General features: G+C 37.2%; 1 protein-coding gene across 1 annotated transcript in view; it reads left to right on the plus strand.

The window, feature by feature from the left end:
• The window catches only part of Fmn2 (formin 2), a 326,068-nt gene that overhangs the window by 201,694 nt on the left and 111,308 nt on the right, over positions 1-13,066 (plus strand). The window contains exons 12-13 of the mRNA XM_021173977.3: positions 2,740-2,799; positions 3,539-3,659. Coding sequence (XP_021029636.2) covers positions 2,740-2,799; positions 3,539-3,659 — 181 coding nt within the window. The remainder of the gene's footprint in view (positions 1-2,739; positions 2,800-3,538; positions 3,660-13,066) is intronic.

The raw sequence follows: 13,066 nt of genomic DNA on the forward strand, positions 1-13,066 counted from the left end.
AAGCTCAGGTTAGGGATGACAATCAGACTGAGGTGAAAGTCTGAGTGGGTGAACTTGGAAAGTAAGAGCTATGCTTCCCCAAGAGAGAATGGCCCACAGAAAGAACAACAGGGTGGGAGAAGGTACGAACAAGCTTTTAAGTACCGAGTTATAATAAATGATTGTAAGCAATGTACATACATGATTGTCATCTTGAGGGAATGCACTCATCATCCGAGAGAGAGAGAGAGAGAGAGAGAGAGAGAGAGAGAGAGAGAGAGAGAGAGAGAGAGATTAGGATACGCTCATAATCCTAAGGTCCAAGTAGCTTCTTCTGCTCCCTTTCATCAGTCATGGTTGTGGCTATTCGCTCCTCTTTCTAGACTATTTCTCTACATTTGCACCAATCACTCAGCATCATTCTAGTTTCCACAGAGCCAGAAATGGAAAAACAGTCTTTTTGTTAGTTCTGTCTATGCTTTGTGGTGTGTTTGTTTGTTTGTTTGTTTGGTGGGTTTTGAGACATGGTCTCAGTAATGGAGGCTGACATCAGACTCCAGGCAGTCCTGCCTTAGCTTTCCTGGTATGATATGTCAGTCTCAGCTGGTTTTCTCTTGGTGTACCAGCATCAGTTAATTCTTATGGCTTTCATAGTCACTCACGTAAACATGTATATCCAAGTGTTGTTTTATTTGTATTATAAACATTTCATAGAAACAAATTTCTATTTTATGGACATAATAAATCATGTTCTAAAAACAGATCTATTTCAGCAAACAAGTTGATATTTGTTGAAGCAATATTTGCAAATAGCACTCAAGTAAGAGAGGTCAATATAATGTCCAGATTATAAAAATTGATCTAAAATATATTCTGATAAACAAAAAGTTACTTAGAATTACTTATGAAGGTGAATTGTGTTTTTGATTTGGCTTTATGTCTCTTACCCCTTCCACTATTAAATTATATTTTATTATAATAAATTAACTCATAATAGAAAACAATAAAGAAGCAAAATACTTAATATTTAAAATTCCCATAATATCCTTGCAAGATCTTTTGATTTTGAAGTTTCTTATGAATGCAAGTGTATATATGTTTACTCCTTAGTAATATTTATAGACTAGAGAAAACAGTTTCGGATTAACCAGAAGGTTCTCTCACCATGCCTATAGTCAAGCATTCAAAAGAAGTTTTCCTAACAGATTGATATACTGCTGTTTCATTGATTGAGAATTTAGGAGAAAGAACAGATCTCAAGTTGTTTGAACCAGAAGCAAATCCTATATGATGGGGAATTCTTTACTGACCACATTATCACATATGAATTGATTACTAAGAGGTATTATTATTTCCATAAATAGTGGAAAAGTCTTGCCTAGATTCCATAACAGAGGCAGAGGCACTGAGGACAAGTTAAATTTAACAAGATTTACTGAAAAAGAGAAAGTTTCAGGGCCAGGTAATATTATAGACCAAAGAATGCTCTGCCCTCCTATGTTTACAGCCAGAGGAAAGGATGTGTGATACAGAAAGCTTGACTCAAAATTGTTCGGCAGTTTGCTTACATGGCCATGATTTGAAGTCTTCCATTTTCCAACTGGTTGGAAGTCCATCTGCTGTGATTAGCTGATGCTTAGTCGCTTGGTTTTGAGTGCATATACATTTAGAGTAGTCAAGCTAAGCTGCAGTTCACTATATAAGGAAGCCATTCTGGACAACTTTATTACTGAAGTATGGAGAGAAAATTAGGTCAAACTTATTGCAATTTAGCAGAGGAAACACTTCAGAGAACTTAGATTGTTTACTAGATTTTTCTCAGACATAGTTTATCTGTTGATTCATTGGAGCAGGCTAAAGTTAGTGCTCCTAATTGTGCCAGAGAAGAAGCAAAATAGTCTCTGAAAACTTTAAAAGCTATTGTATATAAAATAATTTTACATTTTCAAATGATATGTGCATTCTCTTAATAATAAATAGTTGCATAAGAATTAATTCCTCAACTTAAGTTGTTAGTATAGCAAATTATAATGTATATTGGCATTTTGAAGATTTCCACTTCAATGAAATACTTTTCCATTTCTGGAATGTTAATGAATTCCTGTCAAGTTCAAGTATCATTTATTATGATAGTACCCACTAGACCATTTATATGGACTTGCAAGCAGTGTTTGTTTATTCCATTGTGGTGATATTTGAAAACTTGAATGCTGTGGCTGGAGAAATTTCTCATTGGTTATAGCCACTTGCAGTTCTTTAGCGGATCCAAGTTCTGTTCACGGCATTCACGTGGAGGCTCATGACTGTCTGTAACTCCTGTTCCTGGGAATCCAGTACCCTCCTCTGGTTTCCATTGGGACCAGGTACACTTGTAGTGCATGAACATACATGCAGGCCAAACACATACATAGAGCCTAAAAGACAAAACAGACTAAGAAAAATCAAAATAAATGTGTTACATAAAAGATGTAAATAATGAATCAAAATTCTCGAGGAGGAGAATAAAAACAGCGAATTACTTACATTTGAGCTTCTCCCTTAAATGGTGCAGCTTCCTCTTGGTATTTACATCAGAACACTGGGAGAACATTCTGTCATCCAGTCCTTTAGATACAAGGACTGAAGCAGTATAGAGTATAAAACCACCCAGAACACTCCCGAGTATATTTGTGTGTTCTCTGAAATTTACTTTATTCTGAATACTTAATAATACACAATAACTTTTAACTATGTGTTACTTACGTTAATCTTTCTGCCTAGGACAACAGCAGAAGCCTTTTGTCATATATTGTTTCATATTATCTTCGAAATTTTGATGAGGTAAGACCAATTTTATGTACACTCCCAGCTTGACTTTCTTTTTCTTGTGTGTGTGTGTGTGTGTGTGTGTATGTATGTGCCTGTGCAGTGGTTACATATGACTGTGTGAGTATTTGTACAAGCTTGCAATTAAATAGACAGCTATAAAAGAAACTCGAATGGTCAAAAATACTTTTTGATTATTATTTTGTGTGTGCTGACTGATTGTGTGTATAGCAGTATAATGCATGCATGTGAGTATGCAAGTGGCACACCTGTGCACATGCATGTACAAGCCAGAACAATACACTGCGTGTCTGCTATCACTGTTTACCTTGTGGTACCTTCTGTGTTGGCATCTTATCCCCTTGACTCAGATTCTATCACTCTGCAGGAATCTTGCCATTTCATCTGGTCTCATTAGCTGGTCAGTGAGATCTCAGATCATCTTATTTATACCCGCAACCCCAAAACGCTGTGTTTACAGGCACATAAAGCCATGACTAGCATTTTACACAGGTGTCATAGATTTGTGCTCAGGTCCTAGATGATGGCAGAGCAAGGACCCTTTCCCACTGAGCCCTCTTGACAGCCCATCATTTTTCTCTGTTGGATGATTCAGTAGACGTTCTCCTGGGGTTTTGTTTGGTTGTTGTTTGTTTTTGTTGGTGGTGTCGGCGTTGGAGCTGCTGCCATTTCTTCTGTTGCATGATTTTTATTTTTCATGCTGATTTGTTTTAAAATTCTGCTTGCTAATTAGGACGCTGGCAAAGAGCAGTGTGTCTTCCCACTGGCAGAACCCCAGGAGCTTTTCCAGGCCTCACAGATGAAGTTTGAAGATTTCCAGAAAGACCTCAGAAAACTAAAGAAAGACCTGAAAGGTGACCTATGACCGAACTTACTTATTTTTTAGTGTATACTCTTAATGAGAGATGATAGACTTTCAAGACTTGTGAAAGGGTATCAGTTAGGCAGAAGCCATGTTGAGCTGTTCTTTTATGTACTTCAAAAGAAAATCTGCCAATATTTTTATTTTTCATTGCCTTAAAACATTGAGTGTTAGAAATGTAGCTATTCATTCATATCTTAGCTGTTTGAGAAACATCTCACTTCATCAGGAACAAGTTTACATCTTATTTTTTATTTTGTAGCCAAGAATATTTGGATATTTTCCATATCATGGTTGGACACAAATCCTGTCACTGTTGAAAGATTAATAGTGCCTGCCTGTTCTCCTCTGAGACACTTTGCCCAACATGTTGTGATTTGTGAAAACTTGTAGTAACAAAGGATGTTCTTGCACACAGATGGTTAAATGGCATGGTGGGTGATGAGCTATTATATTATATCATGTAGATTTGATTAGTACTCATTTGAATTTCCTCAAATTTCTTTTATTAGTATCTTTACACACAAGTAGGTAGTCTTTCAAAACCTAGTTTCCTAAACAACATCCTTTGTTCCTGCTTTGTGCCAGTTTCTACTGTTAGAGCACTGAGAGACTGTTCGGTCTCTGATTTATATTAAGCTTAGGTGGAGAGCAAATACAACCGCATTGCATTTTCATTTGATATGGTGCTACTGAATGAGACCAAGAGGTAATCACTTCTGCTTAGAAGTTAAAAAAAAAAAGTATTTGAGAAGAGACCAAGTCCTGAAATAGGAGAAGCATTTACCCAAGGGTATTGGCCCCGATCTGTTACCAGATTTATGGCAGTTATGTTCTGGTCACAGGTACAGTGTGGATTTCTATTAACTTAACATTTTTCTTGAGGTTCTCGTACATTCACGTAGTATATATTAGATGTTAGCTAGATGTGATCAGTACCCCTAAGCGCAGTACCTGCTATTAACAGGACTGCAATTCTGTTTCTTAGTTATGCTCCATTCCAGCTTTATGCATATGTACCTATTGATTAAAGCCAAGAAAGATAGTGTTGCCTTATCTAAGTATTGCAATTCTGTAAGAACTAGTTCATTCCTGTGAACATTATGGCGCCATATATTGAAGTTGTTGGGAGGGAGATGTGATAAGGCATTCTAGAAGAGTCCCAAGGGGAAAGTGAGGGTTGGGTATGTTCAAGCTACATTGTATACATGTGCAAACTCTCCAAAGAATACATTTTTGAAAGATGGTTTTAAAAGAACTAATTCTTAGAGCCTTACAAAACATTTTCCTTTATAGGGTTTACGACAATGCAGAAGTTATGGCTTTGTTTAATGAGAATTTACACACACTGCAATGCGGTGCCAGGAGCATTTCTGGAGAGGCTGGGAAATACTTCATACTTCCGTCAGCACTTCATTCTTGAAAATTAGGATTTCATCATTTACAGATGATTTAATAAACAAGAGGAATGACATTATTAGTAAATATGCAGTCCCACATACAAGCTAGGAGGCATGTGAGCACTCAGATGCCCACATATACAAAGATATCCTTTCATATACATACACAAATATGTATATATATACATGCACACAATACATATACATGCCCACATACATACATCTGCACATACATAAAGATGTTCACACACGTGCTTATGCACATAAATACAAACACAAGTGACACATGAACACACAGACTTCCTTTAGAATATATATATATATATATACATATATATATATATATATATATATATTAAATGTATATATGGGTCATGGAAACATCAGAGTCTCATAAGTCTCAGTACCCAACAGCACGAGATCTAAAGAGCTGCACCTCTCTCCATTATGTTCTCTTAGATGTGTGTTTCTGTGAGCAATGTAGTGGCTACAGAAAACTACACATTGGATGACTGTCAAGCAGTATGTCAAAACAATAGGAAGATAAGCAAATGGTTGGAGCCATGAAGCCTTATGGTTTATGTAGAGGAACGATGAATGTATTGAAAGACCCTGACCATTGATCATCAACTCTAACATTTTCCTGACAACTCCTTTCTTTTATGGAACTGTAGCAAGCTTAATGTTAGAGAAATGTGGGGAGGATGTAAGTGATCATCCCAACACTTTCTTAATTCATGGCAGCCATAGAGGACAGAAGAGGAGTCTAGGGACACAATACATACTCCAAAACAGTCAGCCGCTAACCTGCCTCCTCTAAAGACTTTCCACCAGCTAGTAGCTCATTCAGCTGTGATCTCATCCGTCCATGAAAACATGGCTGAGGGTAGTGTTCACAAGGTACTACTGGCTGGAAGCCAACCCTCTAATACATGTATCTCCAGGGGGCAGTACCATATCCAAACCATAACAGAGGGGATCATGACCAAATAAATACAGAAACTGCAGGTTTAATTGTGAAAGGAATTCACAGTATTTTACAGCAGTCCCATTTGTAGTAGTTCTTTGGTTTATTTTACCACAGAGCACTGTTTTCTCACAGAATGTGTGGTGGCTTCTGTGGTCAGTGGAACCCGTCTGAGCACATTTGAGAAATGCAGGCTTGGTACTGTGCTAAGAACACAAACATGGCTCACCTCTGAGCTTACAAGGAAAACAGTTTATAAACAACTATTTTTATTTGTTTAATTTTTATTTTTTCTTTTTTTTTCTGTAAAATAAATGGTATCAAGTTCTGAGGGTTAAAAAAGACCTCTTATTTTTCAAAATCTGATTATTGTCATAGAAAAAAATGATTTGGGCAAAAGGATGGAAATCTTGTGAATCAAAATTTAAGTTCAATTTTAGAGAAATAATGAACCATTAGAAATACAGTTTTTCTTATCAGGTACACATGATGTTACTTCTCTTTAGGAAAGGTTTGGATATACATAGACATGCATTTATATAAACAAATGGGATCAAATGTAAGGTTACCTTAAATAAAAATCATAGGCCTTAAACAGAATCAAATTTGACCTATATAGCCTTTAAACACTATTTCTTTTTAAAATTTATTTTAGATTACTTCTAGATGTATTTATTTTTATTTTATATATGTGATATTTTGCCTGCATACATATTTCTTTACCATATAAATGCTGACTGCTCATGGATGTCAAAGGAGAGTATCAGAGGCCAGTACACTTCACTGCTGAGCCATCTCACCAGTGCCCAAATGATTTATTATACATAATCACATTTGGGGATTCCTTTCAGATATTTCAAATAGCCTGTCCACATTTTTATAGGCAATCATTTTAATCAGATACAGAAAAGGAGTTAAGCTTACAAAGAAATGTTCATACTACTCTGTGTAAGCAGTCAGTAGCTACTGCTATTCATGAGGTAAAGCTGAATAAAGGATACAATTATTTATTAATGGTAAATGTTGTCTATTCACAAAGTCGCTCATATACTAATCTGTCCCTCTTCTTTTTGCATACTGACTTGTTTTTTTATTTCCAAGGAACCTGAGAAACAATGTGTTAGTTAGGGCTTGGACATTATAGACAAACATCTGCATCTCATCTTAGCATTCCTGTAAAGACATCCATTATGTTGGGTTCTTTTTGTTTTGATGATTTCTATGCCTGCTCTTCAGGATAACAGTCAGGTCTCCTAGCTCAGTGAAGTGCCTTTTGTTCAGTAATTTTGGTGTCTTTTATCAGTAGCCTTTCTTGATACAGTTGTACCAAATGATGGCTTATGGTCCAGTGTCTTTGATAGGTAGGAACTCTAGCTATGGGTTTGGATGAGATTGTTGGGTGAGTCAATCTCTGGAGAAACTGTCAGTCTCAATGAGCTTGAGGTGGAAGGAGTCTCTGAGCCAGCTTGTATTTAGATACTGCTGGGCAAGAACAAATTAGATTCACATCATAACAGAGCAACAAAGCCCTTCAGGTTCTTTTCAGAAGGACAGCAGCCAAAGGAAATGCAGCATCTTTTTCAATGGACATTCTACTGAACAAGAAAACTTAATCTATATTTGGTGTATTACTAATGCAGACATCAGTTAACAGTCTTTAGAAAAACCAAAGCATGGGGAAAAAACGCAACCTGTGATTTCAGCTTGTAAAATTCAAACATATAAGCAATCAATGAATTCTTTAAGCCTAGAAGGCAGGGAGAGGTATAAGCAACAGAATTCTCTAAGATAATGGGTCATTAGGGAACACTCTGGCCTCTTTCAAAGTATTGGTTAGGTTTCATTTCTTAAGTTGTAAATTGAATATATGGTTATTCATTTAATTATTCTTTATACTTTATGTATGTGTTATATGTGTTCCTTTATACGTAAGATGGGGTTAATAATCTTATTTGAGAAGAAAGAAAACGGGGCAAGCATCCAGAAATATGTTTGATTTAGAATTGAAGCTGAGTAGTCTGGACTGCTCTAATTTAAAATGTGTGATTGTTCAGCCTTGTCTGTTCTTTATGAAGAAATTGCATAACTTGATGAATTTAAAAGTAAACATAACTAAGAAACATAAGAAATTTAATTAAAAGAATAAACTATGTTAAAGAAGAATATAATACCCTTCTTGGAGGTAAAAAGATTAATACGAAAGAGAAGCAATTTTCTGTTGAACAATCCAAACATATATTATTTAGAAGGAAATAGTAAGAATAAAATTAACTACCAGTGTCAGAAGGCTGTTGAGGTCTCACAGAAGCATAATCCATTATTTTTGGTTATTCCTTTTACTATTTCATAGTAAAAGTAAAGAAAACCAAAACCACACACTACTTTAATCGAAGTAATTTAATACAGAGAAGTTAACACACATTGAAAGGTCAAAACAATACAAGAAAATAACGAAGTAATGTAGGAAGCAGCCATCATCCCTGAAACTCAGGAAAGCAAGAGAAGTTGAAGTTGGTGCAGAGCAGACATCCTTAGAGAGAGAGAGCGCCCCCTGGGGCAGGACCCAGACCTCACAGAAAAGATGGTTCTGCTGCACATGCTGCCCTAAGGACTTGGTGGAGCAGATCCTCTGGAGATGGAGATGGAGGCAACAGGAAAATGTCAGTTCATACATGTAACTGACGATCTGAGAGCTGAGTTTGAAACAATGGCTGACATCAGGCTTTGGGGAGATGCAGTGATGCTGGTTTGCATGTATGGAAACACACTAGACATTGGAAGCACCTGCTGATTGTGGAAACTGGAAAGCTAGCCTTCAGCTCTCACCATATTCCTCCATCCAACTTTTCCCCATTTCACTATAGAAACTTCTCATCAAGATGTTTGGTATTTTGATGAGTTTCACACCATTGTCCAAGGGTCAGATACAGAAAGGTAGTTTTGAAGCAAAAAACAAACAAAACAGCAACCAAACCAACCAAATCAAAACCAACAGTCTACATTTAGTTGTTCATTTCCATTACACTAATATGATCCTAGCTGTCTTCATGGCTCTCAAGTTAAGACAGAGTATAAAGAACTATAGCATTTGGAGAGAGGTCAGCCACATGATATACCCTGATACCCTTGTTTTGAGTCTCCCTCTCTCTCCCTCTCTCCCTCTCTCTCTCTCTCCCTTTCTTCCTTTCTCCCTCTCTCCCTCTTCCGCTCCTTCTCCCTGTCCCTTCCTCTCTCTCTGTATATATGTGAATATGTGTGTGTCTTTCTTTCTTTCTTTCTTTCTTTCTTTCTTTCTGTCTGTCTGTCTGTCTGTCTGTCTGTCTGTCTGTCTGTCTGTCTGTCAGAACAACGGACTGCCTTGTGTATGGAAAACCTGCAGAAGTTGATTTTCTCCTTCCACCATGTCTGTTTTGCAATATTGAACTTAGGTCACTGGGCTTGGTGGGAAGCACCTTTCCCCACTGACCCATCACAGCTGCCCCTCCACCCTTCTTTAATGCTGACAGACTTCCTTTATGTTGTCTTCCCACCTTGAAAGTCATCTAGATAGCCTGTCCAGTGAGGCTGACTCTAAAATACAGAGAAGGGAAAGATTTGACCAGAAATTATGGGAGATGCTCATCAGTGTCCAGGACAGTAGAACGGTGTCTGCAGTTAGTCATTCTCAACTGGTTTGGTTCTGATAACAGATAACTAGTTGTCTACTTGACGGCCCTGTGCTTCTTTGGCTTTTCATAGTATTTTACTGAGTGTGTTCTCAGTGACACATAATGAATATTTAGAACGTGCAAGTATAGGGACCTGAGTTCAATCCCCGGAACCCATAAAAATAACCAAACCTGCTGGAATGTGCATATAATCTCAGCAGTGGGGAGGCAGAGACAGGCTCATCATCCAACTAGCCTAGCCAAACTGGTGAGTCTCAGGTCTGGGTGAGATATTTGGTCTCTAAAGGCATGGTAGATTATTCTTAGGAACACCCAAGGTTTCTCTGTGGCTTCCACATATGTGTACATATGTCCATATGGTCCTACATGTACGGGTTTCCATATATTTAATGAATGCACACAGCAAGCAATCTTATGTATATCTGCAATATGACTTCTCTTTATCCCATAACTTAACAAGAACACCTACAATACTTATGCTGTGTTCCAAAAGTTGGACGTTCACAGAAGGTAGTGTCACATGCAATCAGTGAATATAACATAGGATTACAGCACACATTAAGACAATGCAAAAAGCACAGTGCATCTTTCCCACATTGCCTTGTACTGTGAAAGTCTTTGGCAAAACAGTTGTTCTTTTCATGTTGCAGATGAGTAAGGGAGAAGTAATAAGACTCAGGAATGTTTCCAAGTATCCTAGTAGTAAGGGGTGAATGGGAGTTAAAATGCAGTCTAGCTCCCTGGCTGCTGTGGCATGCTGTTTCTCCATTGGCTATTATACAAATGCCTTCCATTTATCCATCAAAGTTAGCATAAAAAATGCCTATAGATGCTAGCTACAAATCCATAAATGGCATTCAATCATTGGTCATAGAATTATATTCTTACCAGACAAGTATATAGTAGAAATCAATACCAAAGCCCTACTAAAATGCTTTGAACTGATAAAATCGTTTCTAAGTTTGTTACAATAATTAGTAGTCTCTGATCGCAGAGTCAAAAGCTTTTGAACTTTCTCCAAGTTCAAAGCTATAGGTCCCCTGACAAGTCCTGGGTTTTGTTGTGTTTCTTTCTGTATCTTCTACTCCCTACAAGTGAATGATTATATGGCATGTTCTCCAGCCTTTCAAAAGCACTGTGAATTTAAGCAACTTTGGCATTTCTTATGGTCCTAACCTTTCACTACATGTATACACCCCCCTCCATTCTACTTCATGTTTCTTTCTATAATGCTCCTCTCAATTTATCTTCTTAACTTGAGAAATTCAAACTTGTTGACAAGAATTTTGAGCACAAACCATTTGCTTTAAATGGATCTTTTGTTAATTCCCTGCTCATGGTCCAAACTAGAGAATATCTTTCTTTGGAGGTGGTCTTTCTTAGATTTTGATGTATAAAATAAACAAGCTATTTCTGTATAACTAAAATAAAAATCATGTAAGACTTTCACTCCTTGGAGAAAAGATGCTTTATTATGAAATGGTCGCAACTCTAATTTTACACCACAATGGAACCAACTAGTGAGACAGCATTCCTGAAACACAGTCACTGTGGTTACTAATTTACTGGCTGGATGTCTTTAAACTTCACTGTGTGGGGGCACTTTACCAGACTCCTTGATGTAGATGAATGTCTCCTGTGCTAGGTACATGATCCTATTTTATTATCAATGTACAGCATGGCTGGACAATAGTAAGAATGGAAAGGGGGTAGAACCATTCCAAAGATGCTTATTGCACTTCTGAGATCTTTGAGATGCTCATAGGCACAATGGATTGCACTAGTTAAGGATTCCCCAAATGAAGCCAGGCACCTAGCCAGTAGTCTTAAACCAGGATAGCCTGTCATGATGGCACATGCCTTTAGCACCTGGCAGGCACAGGTAGGCAGATCTCTGTGAGTTTGAGGATAGCCTAGTCTATAATACCAAGTTTCAGGTCAGCAGAGCTACAGAGTGAGACACTCTCCAAAATAAATAAATAAATAAATAATCAATGTAAGGCATTTGTACCCTTGATGAACATTTTATGTACCTGATTCTGAAATTACGACATCTTCTGAGAAAATGTTACATGGTTTGATTTTCCTTGAATAAATCCTTACAGTATTTAGAATGTTGGAAAAAATACTTTTTGAATCCAGATTAGAAACTATATTAAATTAAACAAAATTTAATCTTGTTTAACTATTTGTAAAAATTCAAAATGTTTGTGTAACTTTAAAAAATTAATTTGTGTTTGGTTTTGCTTGGGCATAAAAGGCCTTAAACTAGTGTAAAGTCATATTCAAAGATTCTTAAAAGATAGATAAATTATAATAAGCAGATTAGTTTTTAGTAATAATGCTTTTATTATTCTAGCATGAGGTGCACTGTCTGTCATCTTAGGTAATGAGATGACAACCTTCTGTACCCAGTTTTGAGAATTAAGTACTTACACTCATTTGGAAGAATGGAACCTATAATAGTCTTGCAAGGTGCTATGGTAATTATTAATATTTTGGAAGCTTTCTTTTTTATATATATTTTTTATTAGGTATTTTCCTCATTTACATTGCCAATGCTATCCCAAAAGTCCCCCATACCCTCCCCCCCCCCACTCCCCTACCCACCCATTCCCACTTTTTGGCCCTGGCGTTCCCCTGTACTGAGGCATATAAAGTTTGCAAGACCAATGGGCCTCTCTTTCCAGTGATGGCCGACTAGGCCATCTTTCGATACATATGCAGCTACAGTCAAGAGCTCCAGGGTACTGGTTAGTTCATAATGTTGTTCCACCTATAGGGTTGCAGATCCCTTTAGCTCCTTGGGTACTTTCTCTAGCTTTTGGAAGCTTTCTTAACAAAAGTTAAGTGTGTGTGTGTGTGTGTGTGTGTGTGTGTGTGTGTGTGTGTGTGTGTGTGTGTGGTAAGCCTATAACGGTGTATAGACAAGGCTCTTCTGTGGAAGGGGGGCAATTTACTTCTGAAAGTTGAAAGTTTTTCATCTAATCAATATGTTTGTACTCTTTTGTGTATGTTGTAGATGCTAATGTAACTTTCTCAAAACTCACTGTAAAACAGGAAGTTTAGGCTGTAATTAACATTGATTGAACTTGCAGATTTGAGTAAATTATGGCTGAAATACTCCAACCTACTCAAACCAAAGGCAAATTTCTCATGATGTAGGTCTGCTTCAGAGAGAGCTATGTGATGTCAGTGGTTAATGTTAGAGTGATAAAGACACTCTTCCCCCGCTTTACAACGTGCTGTGCTGTACACAAAACTGATGTGTTGGAGTTGATTTTATATTGGAATATCTGAGGCTTTTCTTCCTCCTTCCCTCTGGCTGGATTTTTCTTTGTTGCAAAGCCTAATGCATACTTCC

The sequence above is a fragment of the Mus caroli genome, unplaced genomic scaffold (assembly GCF_978045245.1).
Source record: "Mus caroli unplaced genomic scaffold, Mus_caroli_1 scaffold_1, whole genome shotgun sequence".
Taxonomy (NCBI): Eukaryota; Metazoa; Chordata; class Mammalia; order Rodentia; family Muridae; genus Mus; species Mus caroli.